A 27,396-nucleotide genomic window follows, 5' to 3' on the forward strand; every position below is an offset into this window, starting at 1 on the left:
TGAAAGTTTAATTTTGAGTCTGCTGTTTTTTTGTATATAATTTTTTATTGTTCTCTCTCATAAGTAACACTGTTGATTCACCATAGCTCATTGCTGAGTGACATGTGAAGATAATAATAATATTATTATCATCGTATATACGCGAATACTCCGCGCCATCGAATATTCCGCGCACTATAACTTTAGGAGAGAAAAAAAATTAGCTGTGATTTGTGTTTTATTTACAGGAAATTAATCTTACATAGTGATGTGTACTCCAAAATTAAATAAAATAACAATTTATTTTAAGAAACACTTCGTAATCTTCACATGCTGTTATAGAAGCATCCTGGACTCTACCTATAATAGCAAAATAGGAAACATTATCTTGGATAATTTTGTAGACTAATAAAGGTCAGGATGAATGGTTCCAGACAGTCAGAAAGAGACCATGCCATCTATGCAAGAGATGTAGAACGTTTTTGTTCTACCCGTGGTTTCCAGAGGGAAGTTTCATGTGAGTCGTTCATTGACGTTTCAAAAGAATAGTTGGAATCACAGACTGGGAAGAATTGTGAACGAATCATTAGAATCAATTCGTAATTTATTATTGAATCGTTGGAATCGATTTCTGAAAAATAATCATGTTGCCCAACTCTATGCCACACAGACCGAGACAATGCTATAGTATAATGGGATCCAGTGTTTGAGGTGAAGCGGTACAAACCTTATTTCAAATAATGTGTGGACCCCAGTTTTTCTTCGCGAAATTCCGGAAAAAATATGCGCGGAGTATTTGCGTATATACGGCATCATCATCATTATTATTATTATTATTATTATTATTATTATTATTATTATTGTTTAGTCAACTGCCCGAAGACAGATTGGAACCTCATAAGTGAAACCAATAAGGCATCACTCATGAGGCAATTAGGCCAGGAGATAATGGGGTAAGGTGGCTAGTTCCTTTCCCCTCCATTGCTAACTAGTAATTTATACTAATCAGACTTCAGATGTATATAAACAATATCGTCAAGTGAGATGTTCTGCCTGTTTTTATTTTTGTTTCTGTTGGTATTGAGGTCTCGAGTTTTAAGACAGTCCTGTCCTGCTGTATATACTCGGACCATGCTGTCATCTGTATATACTCATCTACATGAAGAATTAGACCCGTAAGGTCTATTTTACTGTCATTGGAATTGGAAGATTATTAGCTTTCCAAATGAATCTGAAGTATCCCCAAATTTCCCTGTCGTCTGTTTTGTAGTCTAGCACTTGTTTGGCGACAATTCTGTGGTCTTCTCTTTTAATTACCTCTAATTATGAGGTTGCTGAGTTTGTTATGTTGCTTATACATATCTCATATATTGTCTTTAAAACTTAATTACGCAGTCTTCAATTTTTATTTATTTTTTATTATTGATTTTCTTTAAAACACAAATTCGTTAACAATGGAGAAATATTGGTGTGGCCATAATTTTATAGAATTTAATTTTTATATATTTTTTATACAAAGGCTAATTTATTGCAGTATAGTGAGGGAATAGAAAATTGTGAATTATTATTATTATTATTATTATTATTATTTTCATTCACACATAAAAGGTAGTTTTATTTCCTAGAACAGCGGTCATCAGCACAATGCACCCTCGGGCTAGCGTCTCTTACTTGTGGATGCTTTCTGCCTCTCACTTCTGCACGTTGGTGCATATTGCGATACACTGCTTACCCATTACCCATTTGAGCAGATGCTGACGACCTCTGTCCTAGAGTATCTTCCTTTTTAAGGTTTCTGGGCATAAAGCTTTAGAGTTAATCCCTATTTATATATATATACACAAATAATATTTACAGACAGTTCTGCCTAACTAACATAAAGGTCCACACCTGGTTTTTTCCGGGGTTTTCCCTCAACCAATTGAAGCAGAATTGCTGGGTAACTTTCGGCATTGGACCTCGCACTCATTTCGCCATCATTAATTCACATATCATCATCCATATAACAGTCCGGGTTAAGTTCATGGTGCGATGTGCTGTACTTGTACAAGAGCGCAGCCGTTCAGCTACTGAATCATTCACAGAATAGGAGTGGTAAGCACAATAAGCCTCAGACTCGAGTCCCTCCTCCGTACAAGAAAAAAAAAAATACCCCTACACTGAAACTTAGAGTGTTTAAAAAGGAAAATTAAACATGGAACCCACCACGGTTATATGTGACTACATATTGAAACACTGTGTAAATATTATAGAAAGAGAAATTAAGTGAACAGTATCGCCATGATTGAAAGAAGGAAGCATGTCAGTTATTTGATAAATTATAAATACAACAGAAAACCACATGAACGTTGAGTTGCAGATTACATTTATTTTGTTTTTGTGTCACTTTGTACGAGCAGCTTTTCTTCTCCAGACTTCATTCCACAAGCTGTTAATGTCTTTTTTATTTCACTTAATGTTCTAACTTCCAGTTGTGCTAAGGTCTTATACAACGCAATTGTATCATATCTTAATCTAATTTGAATTTTTTTTAATTTGATGTTGAAATTATTTCAGAAATACATATCACTTATTAATGTAAATAAACTATATGGGTTGTACATTTATTAAGAAGCAAATAACTATTTTATTATACATTTTTACAATTAAATAATTAAAAGTTGGTCGTATCTGTTGCACACTGTTATTTTAAAACCCACTTATCCAGAAATCTGCAGACAAATTGGTACTAGAATTCTTTTAAATCAAGGATATATATATATATTTTCGAACTATTTGGCTTATAACTTATTACTGTTTGCTTTTAAGTCAATGCACTGGTAGAGCAGTTAGAATTGTGAGAAGGAATAGTGTGACATCATTTGTCTTGCATATCCAAGTCACGGAATGATTGAAGAAAAGCAAGAGAAATGTTGAAATATTAATTTCGAGTATGCGCGTGTTACATTACGTTGATTAAACAATTAGTTTTAATTTGCATAAATCAAGAATCTGTTTGCACCATCATTTAAATATATTGTAGTGCACAAATGACCTACATTTTACAGTAATCATTTTGTACAATATTCTTTTTTCGTAATAATAAAAGAGAAAGAAAAAGCTTTTTCTTTCAGCCTTCAGTACGAATATTCCTCATTTTACAGACGAATTTTTTTCTTTGATAACATTTTAAGATCGTTGTCCCTCTTAGAAGGGCACAAATGATGAAGACGAGACTATCTTCGTAATCTTCAAAATGATTCTGCGCTTCATTTAGTCTGCGATTAAAATGAGCACTGGATCATTCCTGAGACTAAAACAACTAAAGCATGGTGCTAACCATATACTCTTCCTGTGTCGAAGTACAGAAAACAGGGAATCTCTATCTCCCTGTTTTCTGTACACTTCAATGCCGTGAACACTGGCACTTTCTCTCTTAACAGTTTCTATCAAGCCCTCTTAATATTAAGGTACGGTCACACGTCGCTACTTTTGCTGTGCAACTTTTGTACTGCAGCTGCAAAAGTTGCGTGTCGTGTTCACACGTAAGCCAAAAGTAGTGCGCTGTACACTACTTTCCGTGCTGTGCAGATCGAGTGCAGCAAAAGTTGCAACTGGAGGTTGCGAGTCTGTTCATACACAAGGCGCTACTTTTGCAGCCGCAGTCATGCTGCAGGTTTCCATCTCCGTGTTGACTTCTCAATATACATTTTGTGGTTATGTTCGCATTATTAATAAACTCATGCGAAAGCTTACTTATCTATTATTCGCTTTTCTGTCCTAACTAGTATTCAGAAATTGGCATTATTTTTACTATAAAACTTTCAAAAAACGCCTATATACTTAAATGATAACCAACAGCATATTCACGTAATCAGTGTTGGCAACCCTCTTGTTTGAAACTACGCTACAGAAAATTTAAAAAAATTAATTATATCTTCAGAAAATATGCTCAGACTGTGTTGTGCATTTAATAACTGTTAAAAATCATTTATTTTCATCACATCTAACATTAAAATACATCCAAACAATAGAAGTATCATTGGCACATATGGGTGGCAACACTGGTCGCAATCGCAGCAATCAACAAAACCGATATCAAAAATGCTGCGGCTGCAACCCTGAGAACCCTGTTCACATGTCGCTACTTTTAAGCTGCGTGCAGCATGAAAAAGTAGCGGGCAGCAGGTTCGGCAGCCGCTGCTTTTTGGGTTGCACCGTTGTTCACACGTCGCAATACGAGAGTTGCGCAGTTTTTTTTACTGCATCGCTGCAAAAGTAGCGACGTGTGACCATACCTTTATCATGTACAGTGGTCCCATCAAGTGAAAGTTATTCTTGTTTATTTCCGTATCCTAATTATTGTGGAAGCAGTTATGGGTGAACGAAAGGTGACAACTGATTCCGCGTGCATTCATTTGAGTGATGGTGTAGGTGTAAAGCAGTTGTTAGTACACTACCAAAAATAGTAGCCATGGATTTTCTGAAGGAAGAAAAAAAAAAAACATATTTTTTCCAAAGTGGCTCCACTATCTTCAGTTTGGATAAACGAGGTTTTACTGTACTTCATTTCACGTCACTAAATTTCATTCAAAACAATGTAATCAGATGCAAATCGGGCTTTCAGGTAAAGCTCCCTGTGAAGCAGACTTGAATAATTTCAAGAGAAAAATTGTTCCAGGGCCAGGTATCGATCCTAGGACCCTCCGCTTAACGCACAAATGCTCTTCTGACTGAGCTACCCAGGAACTATATCCGAAACCGTCCTAATTTTTCCCTTTATATCCACACAACTCAACTGGGCTGACAAGGCACCAGTCACGTCACTGTAGGTGCGTTAACAGAAAACCACAATTTCAAGTCACACAGAGTTTGTGTGCACTCAGAGTTGGGTTTCTGGCACCTTGTCAGCCCACTTGAGTTGTGTGGATATAAAGGGAAAAATTGGGATGGTGTCGGGTGTAGTTCCTGAGTAGCTCACAAGCAAACATTCTGATGGGGGCAGATAAAAAAGTTAAATTTTTTTCTTCCACCATTTTAATAATGTCAAAAGAAATCCTTATACAAATTTTGGCACTCGACCGCAATTACGAGGCCGTCCAGAAAGTGATTTTCTCTGGGACCATTTATAGAAGAAAACACAATTGCATAGAAATATTTATTGAAACGGATACAGCAATTGTTGTGTTATTTTTCAACATATTCCCCGTTGGAATTGAAACATTTTCCATACAATGGAATCAATTTTTGTATCCTTGTATCGTAAAAATCTGCCGCCTGGGATCTGAACCGGTGGGGAATATGTTGAAAAAATAATGTAACAATTGCTGTATCTGTTCCAATAAATCTTTCCATGAAATTGTGCTCTTTTTTTTTCTGTAAACGACCCCAGGGAAAATCACTTTCTGGACGGCCTCGTAATTGTGGTTGAGTGGCCAAAATTTGTATAAGGACTTGTTTTGACATTATCAACATGGTGGAAGAAAAATATATAACTTTTTTATCTGCCCCCATCAGAATGTTTGCTTGTCGGTTGATAGAACATCCGTGAGTTAAGCAAAGGGTCCCGGGATCGATACCCGGCTCCGGAACAATTTTTCGCTTGAAATTATTCAATGTAATCAGAATTGATTCAGCAAAAGGATATTTTTTCCTTGTTTGTTTTCAAGAAATCATTCAACTTCCTACACTGAAATGCTGTAAAATGAGGCATATGTCTAGGCGTTATTGTTATTAAATGGCATATGTTGTAATGGTATTTAATTAAATTTAATCAAGTGTAGCGTGATGGTGCAAATCAGTGAAGACGTGTTCTGGAATGATAATGATTTATCACTGTGCTTTTCTTCTACGCTATATGGGAAATAACTCTTCATGGAGCTTTATTCAGAGAAAAAAGGCTTTGTCAAGAATATTTATACTTATATAAATGGATGTCTTATTATGTAACTTCTGGAAACAAAGGGTTATTTACTCTGGATAATGCTGCATTTCATGGTCTGCAGTAACTTGCTGATTATCCTCCCTGTTACTATATCCTCTTGATGTGTACTGACTATGTGCAGTTGAATTACTTCTTAATGTCTCAACAAAGGTGAGAAAGAGAGAGAAAGCAATGCCTTTAAAAAAAGAATAGGTTTAAATGAAACATACAGTATCATCTGCTTTCAAAAAGGAAAATAAAGATTCACCCCTGTGTGAATGGAACGTGGGTGCTGAGGTCAGGTGCCATGATACTACACGGTTTTGTGAAACGTCTATGTGTGCGTGTGTGTGTGTGAGTGAGTGTTTCTATGCTTCCCGTTACTAAGATGAAAGGACACACTGGTGGCTGTACATATGCAATTATTGTATGTATCAGAATTTTAAGAATAATAATAATAAAAATGGGGATACAATAAAAGAAAAAACAGATTATATATCATATAAATATTTGTACAGTATTAAGGTTTACTTCCGAACTTGATAAAAAAATGAGATTGATCAGGGAAAAAAAAAAAGTGTAATAGTGGATCTTCAGACATGTAAACTATAATACCACATAAATGCTTTCCATGGTAGAAGGAGACAGTTTGGTAGTAGAAAGCTTAATTTTTTAACAGCCTGTCTGTTGGATCTAGTGTGGAAGAGCTGCCAACGTATGAATACTGTAAAAAAAAAAATGCTCTACTTTTGTCCCTCTTGAGGAATTAAAAACGGCAGGGAAAAAAACAAAAACCGATCATAATTCATCACATGTTATTGTGTTGAAAACAAGACGATAATTAGGTCGAAGCATTTTACCCTGTCTCCTTCAATCTTCATATGGCTTTATTTAAACCTTAAAAGGCTGAGATGATCGAGCCTTTTCTGATAGAAGAAGTGATGTGATAGCTTTTTCTGATGCAGCTATACTCAATAAAAAAAAAAATGTTGAAAAGCCGATCACATTCGGTGCTCGTTACACAGTTTTATTAATAATAGAAACTAATAATAAGATTAATAAAACATATATTCGAAAGAAAAAAAATAGCAGCAGTTGTTGCTGTGAAATAAAACAATTTTTGTAAAGTATTTCCAAATAGCAAAGGTTTAATTATTGTAGTATTGGCTAAAACTTTCACGTGCAGTTGAAAGATTCGCCAAAACCTCTTAATACTAGAATTGGAAGAGAGAGAGAGAAAGAAAAAAATGAGATAATTTAGTTGTTGTATTCCAGCATTTATTGCCGTTTCTGTTTGTCTTTGCTGATATGATTCAGATGACTTTTAAGTGATTGTTAATTATGAATTAATGAGTCATGTACATATTGTATACATAGGATTGTGGTAGCTACTAACAGCATGATGTCCCATATAATATCTATCTTTATTACAGGTATTGTGTTATTTATTGATAGCTCATTGTTGATAAGTTTGTAGTGTAATATATGCAGTCTGTAAATCACAAGGTATGGCATGTTTTATGCTTATTGAAAATGGGAATTACTAATGTAAAACTATTCACACAATAGAATGTTTCTTGATTGTTGACATTCACGAGGTAGATGGTGCCTTCTTAATGATGAGCTCGTGATATTTCATCGGAGTCCTGAAGTTTTTCATGATTTTCATCTCCATAATGTAAGATTCATCTCTCAAATAAGTCATATACTAACCTTTTTTTTTATTTTATCATTATATTAGTTCCTCCCCTTCCCCTTTTGCTTTCCGCACTTATCTTAATACAGAGTGTTTTTATGCAGCATTCCTTTATGGCCAGATCTAGTAGGAAACATTGCAACATTGTTGGACAGAAGCCTGAAGGAACTCATAATGTGTTTAGTTGATCCTTCATTACGACTTCAAATTCCGTGGTTGTAAGGTTTCGTTCATTGTCATAAACATAATGCTGACATGTTAAGGGGATGCGCTACTGAATTTTCTAATTTCTACATTTTAAGAGATAATGTATTGAAATTTTAACAGCATATTATGATCATGATTATGAATTAATCAAGAAAATTTCAATGATCTAAGTCAAGAAATAACTCTTTTAAAAATAAAATTTTAAAATAACACGTTTATTTTGGAAACCGTTTTTTTGGAATCTAAAACAAGAGTTTTCTATGTTTTTTATAGTGCATATTATAGCTGAAACACAGGTTGTGGTAATGGAGCATTGGAATTTAGCATATGAAGAGTAAAATAAAAAAAAAAAACATGACATTTCTTCAAAAACGGTCATTTTTCAGTAGCGCATCCCCTTAAATGCTATCTTTGGAGTTAAAGTTTATACATCTTGATTACACAACTTTTAACACTGTATCACTTCGGAATATGTATGATAAAACTTTCCTGTGTTAAACTTCAACTTATCTCGTTTACATGTTTCGACCTATTTATAGATCATCTTCAGAACTGGTCGTTGTTGGTCTTGGCACCTCTTGTTCTGTTTTTGTGAGGGTGCGTTTGTGTGGTATAGTATAGAGTCAAAGAGTGTATGTGTTCTGAAATTGAGTTGTGTGTTGAGAATTTCGTTGGGGTGTGTTTTCGTGTGTCTGTATATTTCATATTGTTCTAGTGTGTTTAGTTTCTGGCTTTTTGGTTGGATGTGTAGTATTTCCATGTCTGTGTTGATGTCTCTGTGGGTGTGGTTAGCATTTGTGATGTGTTCTGCATATATGGAGGTGTTTTGTAATTTTGTTATGGCTGTGATGTGTTCTTTGTAACGTGTTTGAAACGATCTGCCTGTCTGTCCTATGTAGAAGTTGTTGCAACATCGCATACAGAACAAATAACACTCTACAAAAACATCTCAACACACAAACAAACAAATACAACCACACAGGCGTATACAAACTCAAATGTAACACCTGCAACAACTTCTACATAGGACAGACAGGCAGATCGTTTCAAACACGTTACAAAGAACACATCACAGCCATAACAAAATTACAAAACACTTCCACATATGCAGAACACATCACAAATGCTAACCACACCCACAGAGACATCAACACAGACATGGAAATACTACACATCCAACCAAAAAGCCAGAAACTAAACACACTAGAACAATATGAAATATACAGACACACAAAAACACACTCCAACGAAATTCTCAACACACAACTCAACTTCAAAACACACACACTCTTTGATTGTACACTATACCACAGGAACACACCCTCACAGGAAACAGAACAAGTGGTGCCAAGACCAACAACGACCAGTTCTGAAGATGACCCATAAATAGGTCGAAACATGTAAACGAGGTACGTTGAAATTTAACACAGGAAAGTCTTACCATACATATTCCGAAGTGATTAGAAATGTTAAAAATATCGTTCAAAATTAAACATTTTTCAACTTACGATGTTTGGTAACGTATACACGTCCGTTGATGTGACATATTAATGAATTTAAATACTATTATAGTCACAATCATGCCATGGTATGAAAGAAAAATTTCACAACCTCGAGTGGGAATCGAACCTGCGACTTCCTGTTCTCCGGTCAGGTGCTCTACCACTGAGCTATCGAGTTCGTCTCACGCCAAAGGCTTGGAATCATCCTTTCATACTGGCGACTCAACGTCACCAAACATCGTAAGTTGAAGATTACATTTGTAAAGTTTCTTTCAACCAATAAGCAGTGCTGACTAGATCAGACGCTATGGACAGTACTCTATAACAGAGTCGCCAGTATGAAAGGATGATTCCAAGCCTTTGGCATGAGACGAACTCGATAGCTCGGTGGTAGAGTGCCTGACCGGAGAACAGGAAGTCGCAGGTTCAATTCCCGCTCGAGGTTGTGAAATTTTTCTTTCATACCAGGCATGATTGTGACTATAATAGTATTTAAATTCATAAACATTTTTGTAGTGGTCACAAAATCCCCCCTTTCCCCGGGGTACTGGTAACTAAATTCCGTAAAACTGGATGTAAACAAGATCTATTCCTCCCCACTGTCAGTTCCTTCAACCAAATATTAATATTAATTTTATCAAGGACAAGTGAAATTGATTATTCCTTACATACTATATTATGTTTGTCTTACGAATGCCTAACTTCTGTGTACTCTGTTTCCGTATGACATTTCAACAATTCTCCATTACCATAATCATTCATTACAAATATAATGTGGGCCCTCGTAGTGAATGAGCAACTAAAATATACACTGATTATCATTCAATCCCATTCATAGCAGTGATACGTCATTACCTTTTGGCTCTTCTGACAGTGATGGAAAAGCACATAAAATGCAGTCTGTATTTTTAGCTTCTGCAAGAAACATCTTTGATCTCAATAAAGATGTTGATCCACAAAGATACCTCTCAGCAAAGCAGGAAACTTTGTAAGGCAAGGAACATTTGACTAGTACTTTTATCTGGAGGCATATGGCTTCACAATATGGAATCCTCAATTTTACTACCTCTTAAAGAAAACAATTTAAATAATTTTTATCCTTTCTTTAATAATTCAGATTCGAATCAAATAGTACTCACATACATACCATGACTCAGTTCTTTAAAATAATCTTTACCTGTACAAAGAAACTGAGGTAATTTATTTATGTATATAGTTTTTTTCTTTTCTACATTTTATAAGTAAGTTTAGTCATATTGTATAATAAAAGCTCGCAACTGTCCTTTTGCTAAAGTTATTGTAAAATGATGTATTCAGATATGTAAGGTTAAACACAATCAAAATTTAGTCATGAATTTGTATAACTGCGACTGCAATGGACAAATTTATTTGATCAGCTATTTGAAGTCATTAGTGAAAAATAAAAATTACCGAATGTCATTGTACCGTTTTACTTTCTGATTATTGGAAGTACAGAGAAATTATTGTGATGCATCTAAAAATTGATTTAAAACTTCAGGTACCGGTAATAAACGTTTCCAACATCCTTCAACTCTGAAGAAAATTTCTAACATCCTTCAACCTAAAAAAATGGTTTTCGGGCATGATGTCTGGCTGCCCATTTCTTAACTACTTGGATGGATCTTCTTAAACCAAACTAAAAAATATGTTCATGAACTACAGTAAGTTTCACTTCGAAAATAATACGAGATTATTTGAAAGTGGCATGTCAGAATTGTGGTTTACTCAAAATTGGATTAAATGATTTTGTTCTTGAATTTTATACACAAGGTATTGTGTCATATGAATCTTCATAGAACATTTCCCCAAAAATTCTTGGTTAGGAATAATAGTTGTTGCATGCGATAGCTACATGCTAGCGAGTTCACTAGATTATAGTGTGAGGTTGTTGAAATCAACACTCTTAGCTGTTGAATAATTTCAAGGGAAAAATTGTTCCCTTCAAATTATTCAAGTCAGCTTCATACCTGAAAGCCAGATTTATATACTTTTAGCGAGGAAGTATGTAGCATTAAATCATATCTATGTTTACTTCTATTTATGATGTTTATTTGCTTTATCATCGTATGTAGTTGTACAGAACTGAAAAATATGCTTCACAAATATGAAATGTCCACAAAATTACATACCGGTATGTGGTAACCAATCTTGAGGGCAAAATGCATATAGATATAAATATGAAACCATTAACCAGTCTTTTCGTTCATTTGAAATATTTGGCTAATATTCATTGGTAGTTGGTTTGCTTTACACGTAATTTCTTGGCTCTCATGAAGACAAAATACAGTGTGTCTAGGATGAACATTACCGATAAAAAAGTTTTATAACTTAGCAACCAACAAATTTTCCAAATGTTGTTCGTTGCAAAAGACAGAGGAACGCGTCAATTTTTTAATTGTGATCAATAAATCTCCACAAGTTCACATCGTGTGGCTCAGCAGACTTCATGAATCCATTCCAGGAGCAACAATTGTAACTCTTCTCTTTCTGAACTTACAAATTTTTTCTGGCCTCTGAAAAGTCCTACATACTACTAGTGTACTGCCCCCTACTCCTCTTTGTTTCATTGTACATTTAAAAGATATAGCTGTATGTTTCAGTACGATTTGTGACTTTCATTAAATATAGTTCCCTTCTCTCTTTTAATTCTTATTTTATAATTTCAGGGCATTTTGGATTGTTTAAGACTGTGAAAGTCTCGTATGATATTGAAAGTTATTCAGTTTGCTCACCTTATACTGAAATTTATTCAGTTTGAATTGTTGAACATCAGAAAATTTCAGATTATATTAATTTATTCAGTTTGGATTGTTGAACATCGTGAAAGTCTAATCAGACTGAAACTTACTCAGTTTAGATTGTTAAACTTCTTGAAAGTTTCAAATCATACTAAAACTTATTCACTTTCAATTGCTGAACTGCGTGACAGTCTGAAATCATATTGAAACTTACTCAAATTGGATTGTTGTACACCACAAAACTCTCGTATTGAGTGTTGAACATCATGAGAGTCTCAAATCATACTGAAACTCGTTTAGTTTTTATGTTGAACATCGTGAAAGTCTCAAATCATACTTAAACTTACTCATTTTGGATTGTACATCGTAAAAATCTCGTATTGCTTATTGAACATCATGAAAGTATCAAATCATACTGAAACTTATTCACTTTCAATTGCTGAACTCCGTGACAGTATGAAATCATATTCAAACTTACTCAAATTGGATTGTTGTACACCACAGAAGTCTTGTATTGAGTGTTGAACATCATAAAAGTCTCAAATCATACTGAAACTTGTTGAGTTTTTATGTTGAACACCGTGAAAGTCTCAAATCATACTTAAACTTATTCATTTTGGATTGTACATCGTAAAAATCTCTCATTGCTTATTGAACATCATGAAAGTCTCAAATCACACTGAAACTTATTCAGTTTTCATGTTGAACACCGTGAACATCTCGAATCATACTGAAACGTATTGTTTGGATTGTTGAACACTATAAAAGTCTCAGGTTGATTGTTCAACATAGTGATAGTCTCAGATCATACTGAGACATGTTCAGATTTAATTGTTGAACATCTTGGAAGTCTCAAATTGATTGTTGAACATTGTGAAAGATATCATGTTTGAATTGTTTTTTCCTTATTCAGAATATAAGTTCGAAGTATTACGCTTGCTCTTCTGCATGAAGAACCAATCAGTAATAATTGACTCATGTGGAGAACATTATTGCAGTACCGGTAATAGTCTGGAATGCTGCGTGTATCCTGGCAATAAATTTAGTCAAGATCATTTTAAAGTTCTTAATAACATTATTTGTATTACAACCTCACATGAACTCTTGCCAATGTAATGACACTCATTTTATAGGGATGAATCAGGGAAATGTAAGGGAGGAAGATGTGAAGATTGTTTATGTATGTCATTTTTGATAATTAAAGTTTGCTTTCGACACGTTATTTTGTCAGCAAATCACCTATCAGTTTAAAAAACCCGAACTTACTGAGCTATGTGTGTAAATACTTCACTCTGTATAAGGAAACATAATTATTGTGTTTTCTGTAGTTACCTCTGATAAATTTATTACCATTGTATATCTGTTTGAAAGTTATAGATTTCTGTATTACTTTGATCTGGTACCAGAAATTAAAACCCTCCAAGTTGTACCTTAAAATTGCATGGTTTTACATGTGTGAAGGAATTTTAGTATTGTAAAACAAAATATCAGCCAGACGAAAATTTAAATAATATATCCTTCTTTCCCCCCCAACCCCCACCCCACCAAAAAAAATTAGAATGAAATCTCGAAGAAGCTTGCTTCAATTTTGTGTTTTGTTGTTATTGTTTTTAATTTTAGAGAATTACACCATTTAGATTTTTGCTTACTTCATGTACAATCAAGATGCATTGTATTGTGCAGTAGTACCACACCACATTTCATAGTACCCTGTCTTATGCTTGTATATTTGTAATTTATGCTGTTTATAACTTCTGTGCAATTTATGATTTTTTAAGGTCTTTCTCGGTGATGGTAACACGAAACTGTGTTTCTCGGGGTTTACCGAGGAGAACGAACAGTGATATGGTCATTTGCATGTTCCTTCCAGTCTCTAACCGCTGCATGCCCACAACTCTTCTCGTAACACAATAGCCAGGTTAATGCTTCCTGTAACACAACTTTTCTCTGTACATGATTTGTATACTAGTTTGTAATTATTGTTAAACTCCTTTAAATCACGAGGTCTGACAATTAAGTTCACGAACTCATCCTAGAAAAATTACTACCTACCTCATTCCCGAATATCACTACAGTCGGCTTTAAGGCACTGCCCTTGGGAAGCTGTGTACTAATGCCAGCACCTAGTCCATCCTGCAAAGCAGTTTTGAAACTGTTTCTGAAGTAGCCAACATCATATTACCCATGATATCATGAATGTTATTAAAATGTCTTTCAATATTTCCTTTATCTTCAGATAAAAAAGTCATTGGGGACCAGATCAGGTGAGTAGGGAAGATGTTGTAATACAGTTATTTCTTTACTGGCTAAAAGCTCTCTCACAAACAGTGCAGGTCACTGGTGTATTGTCGTGATTTGCACATATTTTTCTCATGCCAAGACTTTCAGTTGAAATTTTTTTTATGCTCGACCATGCCGAAATGTAGTAATTATACACCTGGTAGCAGCCCTTTAATGGACCTCATTAAAGTACAGCTATTCATTAAAGTTCAGGTTTTCCACCAATCAAAAAACACCATTGTAGCAATATGAAAGCACAAGTATCGATTATTCTCGGATATGCAATCGAAAGACAAATAGCGAAACATCACGGAGGCTGGAAATCCAATACTGTCACAGAAGGTTATGTTCTGTTACTATAATAATTAGCGTTAATTGTAAATAATATTCAAATAAATTCAGTTTGTCTAAATCAATTTCAAGGTTATATCAAGATTAATATTCATTTTACTCTTTAGATTATATCAAGGTCAATGACATTTGTTCATCGGAAAAAATCAGTACTTTTGCATCTACGCACATTTTACAATTTACGAGATATTGCGTCCACACCTGTGGAGTAACGGTGAGCGCGTCTGGCTGCGAAACCAGGTGGCCCGGGTGCGATTCCCAGTCAGGGCAAGTTACCTGGTTAAGGTTTTTTCCGGGGTTTTCCCTCAACCCAATATGAGCAAATGCTGGGTAACTTTCTGTGCTGGACCCCGGACTCATTTCACCGGCATTATCACCTTCATCTCATTCAGACGCTAAATAACCTAATAAAGCGTCGTAAAATAACCTACTAAAAAAAACGAGATATTGCGCAAGGCCAATTCTGCTCTCCAGTCAGATATGAATACTTATGAATAATTTCAAGTTAGAAATATGGTCGAGCATAAAAAGTCGTATGAAACTTGCCTATAATGGTAATTAAGACGCTCGTATGAAAATTATGAAACTCGCTTGCGCTCGTTTCATAAACATACTCGCGTCTTAATTACTACCATTATAGCGTTTTTGCATAATGTACTATTAACTGTTTATCTATCAATGTTTACTTGGTCACTGTGCTTTTCACAGTCAGTCAGTCTTGACGCACAATTCGACGAATTGTTGCAATGTTTTCTTTAGTTCTGTGAATGCCACTCAACGAGTCATCACCACATGTTTACGCAAACAGCTGTGAGACACTGATATACGAAGGCTATGAAACCGTACCAAGTTCTTTGTGCAGATCCAGAAACAGAGTTTGGGCCACCTGAATTTTCCAAGTTCCACTTGTAACTGCGCATGTCCTTTGTTTACTGAGCATGCTCAGTATGTTATAACTGGAACTTGGAAAATTCAGGTAGCCAAATTTTGTTTCTTAGTCTGTACAGTGCTGCCAATGGAAGCACACTGCATCAAGTTAGCGGGCTTAATTGTCAGACATCGTAAATATGTGAGGTTAGAAGACTATTGGAATCTCATCTCATAATTATATTTCCTTGCATAAGTCAATCACAATTTTACTCGAAATTAATTTTGTAATGATTAATTTCATTATTTTTATAATATCCTCCTCTCTGGAGGAAAGGAGAAATGACATTTATTATTTAAGTAAGGTTTGCGTACTTAAATTTAGAGATACATTTTTATGTAATTTTAAAAAATCAAAATTTTCATGTGCAATGAGCATTGCCATTGATGAACTCATTACTTTTTGATGAAATTACACTTTCTTCAAGTTTTCCTTAAGGGGACTCTCCACTAAAAATGATTTCCTAATCTTTTTTTTTTTTCCAACCCGATATTGAGAGCATGTTTACTATGTAAAGGACTAACAAAGTTCAAAATTTTAACTCCCAAATGTTTTTGGCTTTTGAGTTTTTATTTCTTTTTCTATTCTTTTCAGAAACATTTTCAAACCCAAGACATGGAAGAAACATTTCTATGCATTCATTTTATGAAATATCTCATTTATTCACTTTGAAAAATGTTTTTTGAATTTTTTAAAGTACTATTTTTCCTATAATTCGTGAAAAAAATATATATATTAATAAAATAAACTAGCTGCACTTCTCACAAAATAAATGCATAAATACATGCAACTACCTCATAAATACTTGCAGTAAAAATCTAATTCAGACTGATTAATATTTGGCACAAAAAAAAATAATAAACTTGCGAAAAAATGGATTTGAAAGTAAAATGAACATTTATTTAAATTAAAATTCTCCTCCAATACATTAATTTAGTAACTTTAGGGAGCCAACTTTAGAATAAAAAGTTACTAGATTTGTAATAAAAAATTTGTAAAGAAGATTTCTTTGTTGAAAAAATAATTTTGACAGCTCTTTAAATGCCACGCCCCTTTATAACCTTAATTAAAAAAAAAAAAATTAGTCATATTTGTAATCAAAATTGAACTAAATCCATTTGGGGTATGAAAATATACATTCTAAAGAAGTGAAATAGCCAATAAATTGTTTTGGAAAATTTTCGTGATTTTCAGTGAAGTCTCCCCTTAAAGTAATAAGGAAATTTATTGCAGTTAATTGAAACTAATCTTAAGACCATTGATAAAATTATCATTATGAATCTGACGGATTGTAGGTGCGAAGTTTGTGATTGGATTTCCCATGTAGATGACAGGGTAGTTAATAAAATCATATTAAAATACCTGAAAAAACCGACCATCTGTTGCTAAATGGAAGCTGAGGGCATAAAAAATGTTAAATTTTGCTATGTCATTTCAAAAGATTGTAATACTAAATCAAAATTATCAAGAATCACATCCAAACAAATTAATGATCAGTTTTTTCTTTCTTTTGTTTGCATTATAGTAAAAACTGTTTAAATAAAATTGTATTCTTTTCTGAATATAAAACACAAAGCATAATAAAGATAAATTATACAGTACATATCTGGAAGACCAACTATCCCTCGGTAAAAAGGGGTTGAGGGCATAAAAATTTGTATATTTTGCTATGTTATTTCCAAACATTGTCAAAATTATCAAGATAAAGACGAATCAGAGAACCTTATGCTCTGTAGCTGTTCTGTTGCGGTGTTGAAGTCCTCCATGTTGTCATGGTAACTGTCATTGCTTTGTTTCTTCATAGTCGAGTTCCATAGACAAAAATTTTGATGCAGAGGCATGGTCAAGGGGTTAAACATAGATTCATTCATATATTACTGCTCCGTAAATCGCATTTTTGTTCGAGTTCTAATGTGCCCCATAGCTTTATGTATAGTAGATTAGTAGTTTGTAGAAATTAATTTGGTTATATAATACCATAAATGAGTTTTCTCAAAGTCAATGCCCAGCTAAATTCCTTTCTCGCACCCGAAAACAGTAGGCTTATTTCATTTCATCAAAATCCTCAGGCCCTTTTTGAGATTAAATTTACAAGTATATAATGGGTGGTGGGAATGTAGCACTGACCACGTTTCCTCCATATTGGCTGGATGATCGTTCACCTCTGCTGAGGCATGTATGTGGACTTGAGTGCAATAGTCGTCCTTGACCCTTCGGGGGCTCTTACGCCTCGAATTTAAATTCCTTTTAATCTGTGATGTCATGGGCATTCATTGATGATGAATTAGTGCTCAATTAAAAAAACTTGCCCAGGCTAATGATTCAGATGGATTATTATGAATGTGATATTTGTAATGGGCTCACCATATCTGCTTAGCAGATGAATGCAGATATCTGTGCAAGATGTTATTGATAACAGAACTGAAAATGTTAACAAACTTTATCAGAAAGAAACTTCTCCCATAATAAGAAGAAACATACTTTATTAAACTCATGAACATAAGAAAAATAGAAACCAAATTATATTTAGGTCAAGATATATTGATTTGAGTTGAGTATCATTTCAGACAAACAAAAGTTGCATTTGAAGTTAGTATAGTAAGAATGAAATGTAAGACATAAAATTATCATAGTACATGTAATTATAGTCAGTGTTCACTATATAGATTTGCACAGGGTGACCAGATGTGAAAATATCTTTGGAGGACAAAATGATAAAAAAAAAAAGGAGGACATTTTATTCAAAAGGAGGACAGTGGGTATACCGGTACCTGGTAAGGTTTATCTTGTCTCAGTAGCAATAAAACCAAGTCCCTTCAAATGAGAGTGGAGATTATGGGAGGGTTGTAAATTTTCAGGATTCCTTTCAAAACCTTGTTATTGTACAGGCTACCGGAACACAGTTTCTTGAAAGACAAGCTCAGTGATGGAACTACACAGTGTGAAGAGAGATATTTTGTAATTTCATTTTGCGCTACAGACTGTATCAACTAGTCCCTTCCGCCACTGGATGGATGGACGGCATCGCTCCACTCCCCCATCGCCATAACAATACAGACGAAGTAAGACATATCTCCTTTCTCTCTGTTTTCACAGTGAGACAAGATACATCACACAGACTTTAGTTACACAGTGTTCTCATGTAACAACACTATTTTGTAAACTTAATGTGTTACTTCTGTGTCCATCACTGCTTCCATAGGCCCACTGTTCTCCTAATAATACTGTTATGATATATTAATTCTCAATGTAAAGAATATTAAATATTGTCCTAATGCCTATGAGCATTACATGACTTATGTATCAAATATGAATGAGGTCTCGCCCACCTCATTATATTTTGCTCGACTAGTATGACTAGTCAGTTTGTTTTTTTATTATAATGAGGTGGGCGAGACCTCATTCTTATTTGATACATATATGATGTTAACAGTTTAAAGAAACTGTTGTTGAATATGGCCATAAAGTCATGTAATATGCGCTCCTGTACATATATGACGTGTATCGTCTCAAGTGCAGGTAGTAAGGCCGTAACACGATACTACGAGAGGAGTTCGGCCGGCGTCGTAAATCGGGTCCCGGCATAGCTCAGTTGGTTAGAGAGCACTCAGCGCGCACAGCTGAGAGGTCCTGGGTTCGATTCCCGGTGCCGGTACGAATTTTTCTCGTACTTAATGGTATAAAAAAAAAATTACATGACTTGATAAATTTAATTCAGGAACAAAATTACTAACAAATAAAAAACGTATTTTTTAAGTTGCTAATCCAAGTAGATAAAAAAAAATACAAGAAATAACGCGTGTTGTGAAGAGTTAAATTTTCAGTAGTCATAGATTTTTAAAATGTCGGACATTTTATTACATTTTTAAATGCGTGGAGGACAGACGGAGGACATATCCTTCAAAAAGCCGGATGCCTGGTCACCCTTGATTTGCATGAGATTTCTCTGACATGTAGGCTATAAATGAGGTTATGTTCCTGACATTAGGTTTCTTTAGTTTTGTATACATTCTGCCATTTCATTTTTAATAGTTCCACTGAAACTCAGATTAGTCTCCTGCATGTCCATAATATTCCCAGTGTTCAGACTTACCCATTATCAATGAATGGCAGTAAAATAATGTTCTATGTTTATATAGAAATCACGTCCAATTAATGCCCAGCAGGTGCCAAAGATAACGCTTTCTTTTGAAGAGATAAAATTAGAGTTTGTTTATTGGTTAGGTCTTCTCAGTTGCCCCTCCAGTGACAAGGTAGTGATAACATAACCCTAATCAATGATGTGTTAGCATTTTTAATTGACATGCCGATATCAACTCCACCTGGAGTATAAAACAACATTGTCATATCTCGAGTTAATGGATGACAAAAAAGGTTAGTAATCTTAATTTCAGTTTTAATTAAAGGTCATTCTGTAGCTTAAAATGTATTCACTGGTGGTGGTAGAAATCAATGTATTGATGTCGGTGTAAAGATGTAATAATAATTATTATAACTAGGGATAATCTTTACAAAACGAAAATATGACAACACCATTTGATATTACAAGTATTGATGCATACAAAAAAAAGATACCCAATACAGAGCCCACCTCTAGGGTATTAATTGAATGATTGAATACATATTTCCCACCTATTTTACTCCATATAATAGGTAGATAGATAGATTTATTCGTTCCATAATATTCTTACATTTGCTTTATAGCATAGAATAAAGAACATGTCCAATTCTTACGTTTAACAATAAAATGCAAATATGAAATGTGTACAGAATTAATACCTTAATAACAATAATATTTTATACAATGTAATACGTTTACCATTTAATAGTATTATAATATTTACATAGTACTGTGAAATGTCATGAATTCATCTACAGAATAGAAAGTGTGAGATATTAAGTAATTTTTTAGTTTTAACTTAAATAATGCAGGGTTTTGGCTATGATTCTTAATGTCTTCAGGAAGACTATTGAACGTTCTTATCGCCATGTAACGTACTCCCCTTTGAAAGCATGATAAATTTGATGATGGCGTATGAAAATCATTCCTTCTGCGGGTATTTATACTATGTATGGCTGAGTTAGTTGGAAAATTTTCTTTATTACATAAGAGGAAATTTATTGTAGAGTATATGTATTGATTTGTTAAGGTTAGAATCCCTGATTTTTTTTAAAATAATCTACATGATTCTCTAGCCTTTGCTCCAACTATTATTCTAATGGCTCTTTTTTGTAATAAGAATATATTTTTACTATCTGCAGAATTGGACATAATGGAATGAAAAAATGCAAAATATATTGTCTTTAAGATACTGCTGTTTAGAAATTGTTGTAAGGACCTAATTGCGAAGCATGCTGAGCTAAGTTTGAGGGTTTCTAAACTCGGCAGTCAGTGAAACAATCTGTGATGTCATGAGCACTCATTGATGAAAAATTCCACTGGATTTAGCAAGAAATTAAAAACGAATCGATTGCGTGGATGCTTCTTATCTTTGAGTTGAGGGAGGATTAGTGAGTCTTAAAAATAATTCTGGAGATAGTAATGAAGAGAAAAAATTCTTGGTTAGGATCAAGTCCATTATTGCCCAGTCAATATCTTGTTAAACTATTAACAAAACTAAATGGCTGTTGTTCACGTCTAAAGTAGATAAAAAATAAGACATGTGGACCATGTTATTGTCATCTACAAAAGGACGAAACCAAAGATGGATACTTCAATTGTACTGTATTAAATTAAGGTATGTTTGTTGTTGGCTTTGTGGTCAGCATATAGATTACATGCTTTTTGCTACTGTCGTGTAAAGTTGCTTCATACCCTTGGCATGTTTTCAACACTGTTTCATACATAAAATATTAACATAATAGCTGTTTTGAGAAATGTTAGTCGTATTTATGTTCAAACCTTGAAATATGATTATAATTGCTAATGGAAACATATAAAATATTAAAATGAAATTTTTAATCACAAACTTTCAAGTATAAATTTTTAGCTTTAAATTGCACGTATTTTTGCAGTTCATTTCAAGGCCCATAATTGGATATAATTTGGATTAAAATTTAATGAAGAGAATATCAGTATTTGTAAAGTTTCAAAACCCATTTCTCCTTACACCCAAGTAGATTACTACTCCTGCCTAGTGCATGATATTTATTTATGCACATGCACTTTTTATTAGTCAATTTAATTACTGAAATAGAAGTGTGAATTATGCAACGAAATACATAATTTAAATCTATAGTTGGGAGTTGAGACGCAAATTTTGTCTTCATTCAGTGTATTGGGTTCAGTATCAAAGTAGTGAAGGAAAAATAACCCACTGTTTTAGTAAAACTTAATTTTTATTACCTCAGAATGTTGGATTATTCTTTCTTCAATGCATATTTTAATTACCTGATACGATTTTGTTTTATTGTTAAGCAATAGGGCACACATAACTCTTAAACTGTAGAGCCTTGTTTATTCATACTCATTATCCGGCCATTTCAGACCTGCGTTAATTTTAATTATCCTTTCTGTCTTGGACTACGTAAGATTTTAAATAATTTAAGGTATGAGATGGTCAGAGAATGGCTGAAGAAAAGTGCCATAAAAGTGGTTTAACAGAGGTAGTGAGTTTGAAATAATTAGTCTCCCTTTACCGGTATATATAAATGTTATAATTCTCAGAAGATTTTTCATTCGATTATACATAGTCTCGTAAAATAGTTTCAGGCCATTCTTTACATCTCTTTTCAGAAAAAAAAAAATCTGGAAAGAGCTTCTTTGCTTGATTCATTACGTCGTATAATTGTCTGTTTATTAGTTTTGTATATTAACGACTAGTTTCACCAAGCAAAACTGAAATGTAATTAATATTTTACAAAATTGTCTTATTTGTAAAATATTTATACTATTATATAAAGGAATATAAAGAATATCCCAACAAGAATGCCAGATTTAATAATGTGAATAAATGCAAGAAAAACACATAACAAAGCAGATAGCAGTGCCGCCAACTCAACAATAACAAGATATTGTTGAGACATTGTCTTGTTGTTGGTTTGGCTGCGCTATTATCTGTTTAGCTGCATTTATTCACATTATTAAATCGGCGTTCTTATTGGACATTTTAGAGACACTAATAATGTGTATGCAATATTTTTACCGTGTTTTCAAAATTGTTCAGGTTCACGTTCTATAATAATTAAGATAAGAAACGTTTTGATTATGCTTTCGTCTGTTATGAGCCATTATTATCCATTATTATTATTATTATTATTATTATTATTATTATTATTATTATTATTATTATTTTTATTATTATTATAGGTCACCCTAACAAACGAAAATAAAGCCAGAAGTGTCGATAGTAATCAATGATTGTGATATTTAAGTTGGTGAAACTGTCGTAAGCCTGAAAAATAAGAATTCAACTGTTTAAACTGCATTATTTATTACTTATTTTTGTTATATTCAGGAAGAAGAGTGAAGAATAAAATATGATGATCACAACTTGGAACCAGAATGGAAGTCATCACGAAGATAAATTGTGCAGCATGTTACATCGAAATTTTGAAATACGAACTTATTGAAGAATTTTAACTAACAGCTGTTAGCTCTCATAGTTTGTCTTTTGATAGTGTTTTCACGTCATATATGATTTAGATTTTTTTAAAGATAAATCTGTAATATATATTTACTATGTTGAATGCCAAAGATTCTTTGCATTTGTAATTGTTGATATTTGTATTTTGTTTCCTCTTATATGTCAATTCTCCTTTTACAAAAAAAAAAAAAAAAGTCGTGAATTGAGTTAAAATTTCGCCTGATTAACAATAGTGCACAGCTTATATTCTGTTTGTTTAATTATATTAGTGTTTTTTTTAATGCCAGACTGAATACTCATGTTTTTTTTATTTTTTTATATGTGTATTTTTTTCATAAATCCAGTATTCCTTGTGTCATTCACTTGCCTTTTTTTTATACATTCTTATTTGTTGATCTAATGTGTATGTAGTTGTGTGTTTGTATACATATATTATAGTAAGCAAAATGTAATGCAATTGCGACAGAAAAAAGGAATCGATATCTTGCAAGATACATCACATATATTTACTCCATTACCTGAGTATGGTTGTTTCTTCCATAGCCCTTCGGTTAAGTATTACATGCAAATTGCTTTTGTACAGTGTATATCTTATAGATGCATATACATTTAAAAAAGCAACAACTGAAATTCGTATGTCATAAATCTTAGGTTATTGTTGTCAAGATCTTAAACCACAAGCAGCATTTTTGCAGAACAATACTAAATAGCTTGTACATGTAAAGGAAAAGCCGCTCAAATTATTACTGCTTAACTTTCATTTACTTTAGATTGTGCTTACTGTAATTAAATCTTTAAAACATGTATCGATTTCAGTTTAGAGAATGGAAAGTTGAAATACTCTTCTGTTCGCATTTTTTAAATCATTCCAATGTAAAACTTAAAATAAATTTATAGTTTCTAAAATAAATTTGTTTTGAATATTTCAGGTTTCTTATTAAATCGGGATGTATTATTTGCTCTTTATGATAGCCTTTTAATTGAGTATTGCATCTGAATCCATGAATGCCTTAATGTTTGTTTTTCATTAAGTTTTAAAATGTAAGTGCTACGTAATGGAAACCCCATCATGCATGCAGTCTTAGTGTAGGCAGTGAATGAAATGAAGAAATTACATTCCTCCTGTTTTTTCGCATGGAAAAGGGCTAAAATGGGTTTCAGAATGGATGGCGAAGTAATATTCTGCATTTGCGACTCTTTGTCATCATTGCATGGTGAATACTTATTTTAGAGATCTCTATTTGACAGTGTGCAAATTTGATTGTCATCTCTACCAAACAGAGAGCTGACAAAAGGGAGCAAAACTTATTGAAGAGAAATTTCTAGTACAGTAAAAACCAGTGTAACGAATTGTGGAGGTAACAAGATTTATTCTGTTGATATATTGCTGTATCGAAATGTCTTTTTCTCTATTGAATCGCAGTTCAACTCAACTTGCTCATCACATACATATTCCTATTTTGTATTAGATGATGATGATGATGAAAAAGAAGAAGAAAGAGACTATAACTGATGCATCAGTGACATTACAAACTGAAGTACTCTCAGAAAATGTTTCTAACCAACTCTGTGTTTTAAATTCATATCAGTTTTGCCTGGATGTCAACTTAGTCCTCTGCCTTGAAAATGTGACGTTTTAGACACTTGTAGCATAAGGAAACTTAATATTTCGTCACTTCCCAGTTCGTTGAAATGACATTTGACTAGTCCAACAGTATTGTAATTATTTTCTTATGTTGTCAACCCAAGACTGAACATTCCTGTACACCAGAGGTCTCCAAAAAGCATATAGTCATTCATGCTCCCGATGCCGACCGCACAACACAGTGTGCTGTAAGGCTAGGGAAGGGGGAGAGACTCGTACCTCAACAGATGGGAGCGATCAGTGAGGGATTGCAGCAATGGTCTGCTTATGTTCACAAATAATAACATCAAAAGAATGAGAAATATCATATATTTGTACTTATTTTGACATACTATGAAGGTTCCTTTGTAAATAAATATTTACGTTACCAAATTCTCAAGATTAGGAGTGGTTTCATAAGCAGCCAATATTAACTGCGCATGAAGGCTTTCATCTATCGTACGAGATCTTTTACATGATTTTATGTTGGTTACTTTCGACAAAAAAAAAAACTGTTCACAAATACATGTGGAACCAAACACAGCTGAGATTCTGAAAGCAAAGGACCTTAAACTTGGGTATTTACATAGTTATACAGATGTCCTCAAAATAATTGAAGTACAGAGTCGAATCACTGCAGCCAATAAGGCCTATTTTGCATTAAGCGCAATATTGAAATCTAACTGTGTGCACAAGGAAACAAAACTTAAAATATACAAAACAATTATTAGAAGTATTCTCTGTTATGCAAGCGAAACTTGGACATTATCTAAGGAGACAGAAGCTAAACTAGGTATATTTGAACGCAAAATACTCAGAAGAATTTTTGGACCAGTGGAAGAAAATATGCAATGGAGAATACGTTATAACAACGAGCTATATAAATTATATAGAAGTTTCGATGTTGTTACTTTCATCAAATTAAGGAGGCTTGAATGGGCTGGACATGTCTATCACATGGAAGGGAACAGAATACCAAAGAAGATCTTAGAAGGGAAAATAGATGGATAGATGCGGTAATGATCGATTCTCAGGACTATCTTGGAACAACTGCCTGGAGAAGATTATCACAGGACAGGGAGAGTTGGAGGAAGAAAATTGAGGAGGCTAAGGCTCGACTTTGGGCTGTGATGCCATCGTAGTGGTAGTAGTCCTCAAAATAAATTATTTTCACATATCTAATAAACCTGTAATTGTGTGATATTCTTTGTGAAGAGTCAAGTAGTGTCGTCGTATATTGAATTTTAACACACCCTTAAGAATTTTCGAACAAATTAAACATTTCACATTCTCCCTACTAAGACAAAAGAAATATTTCTCTTCCCTTTCATCCTTCAATGCACTACATTCATGATTAGAAGACATTGTGAAACAGTCGAACACGTCAACAAACACAATGATAATGGCAGTCCACCACTGCTCTTTATTTGTGCTTAAACATTAAGTACAGTACAGGTGGGGATGGGTGAGACGGAGCGCGTTCACTACATACTGGCTTCGGTTCCATTCAGGGGTTTACTCACAAGTAGGCTTTTGGAGACGTCTGCTGTATACTTTACCAAAGTACTTAAAAAAACTATATCCAATATTGAAAATAAATCAAAATTGAGTTGTTGCTTTTGTGCACCAGCAACTGGTGAAGATATCCCTATTCTTGCTTAATAATTTGTAAGAAGTGTTGAGTGAATTGAAAGGGATATCAGTCAAATAAAAATTTCAATAAAATCCTGTCACAGTACTTTCTTCTGTAACTAGGACTATGATGATATCGTAGTTTGTGTTATATCCGGGTTATATTATATTTCCCAGAATCACCCTGATAAAAATAAACATATGCTGTAGCAATGGAGTCATCATGACTTATGTACTTATTCAGCATTGTGTCTATGAAAATTTTAAAAAATTGCCGCACACTGGTGTGTATTTCTTAATCAAAAAATAATTTTGCTCAAAACTGTAGAATGAAGTCGTTGCACAAAGGAGCTATCAAATCATAATAATAACAATTATGGGTTCTAAGACAACATGTAACATTGTTTCTTGCGTGCTTGTACAGTGTGGTCACATTACGCTTGATCCAAAGAATGTAGGTGGGAGCAAGACTGTAGAGTGCAAGGTACAGAGCGTTCGCCTAGGGGTGGGCCAGGAAAGCGACCTGCCTGCAGGAATCGTTTATCTGTAAGCTTCTGCTTTCTATACTAATAACATGCACACGAGAATTTTTCTACGTAGTACCATCTGAATCCACACATTTCTGGCATCTTTTAATAAAATTATCATTCACACGAATAAGTTTGCCGTCGGTAATTTTCCTAATCTCTCTTGTTATATTCGCCTTCAATTCATCTATGCTGTGAGGATTATTCCTATAGACATTATTTTTTAGAGTTCCCACAAATAAAAATTGCACACTAATGTCGGGGGAACGTGGCGGCCATAAGTCCTGAGAAATAATACTTTCTTCAAAAACGTCATTTATATCATTCATGGGCAGTATGGGCTGTTGCTGAATCTTGTTGGAAATACCCATTGAGTTTCTCATCATCTGATAACATTTGGAAAAATGGCGTGAGTATTATATC

The 27,396-nt window shown here is 33.8% G+C and overlaps 1 protein-coding gene across 4 annotated transcripts in view; it reads left to right on the top strand.

Moving 5' to 3' along the window:
* Positions 1–25,815, top strand: part of Efa6 (Exchange factor for Arf 6) — a 593,207-nt gene extending 567,392 nt beyond the window's left edge. For 3 of the 4 annotated variants that reach the window (XM_069824534.1, XM_069824535.1, XM_069824536.1), the window contains 2 exons: positions 13,824–13,963; positions 23,062–25,815. In XM_069824534.1, the coding sequence (XP_069680635.1) occupies positions 13,824–13,959 (136 nt within the window). In that variant the 3' untranslated portion in view covers positions 13,960–13,963; positions 23,062–25,815. The remainder of the gene's footprint in view (positions 1–13,823; positions 13,964–23,061) is intronic. The other variant, XM_069824537.1, reaches the window with a different exon arrangement.
* The last annotated feature ends 1,581 nt before the right edge of the window (positions 25,816–27,396 follow it).

The sequence above is a fragment of the Periplaneta americana genome, chromosome 4 (genome assembly GCF_040183065.1).
Source record: "Periplaneta americana isolate PAMFEO1 chromosome 4, P.americana_PAMFEO1_priV1, whole genome shotgun sequence".
NCBI classification, from domain to species: Eukaryota; Metazoa; Arthropoda; class Insecta; order Blattodea; family Blattidae; genus Periplaneta; species Periplaneta americana.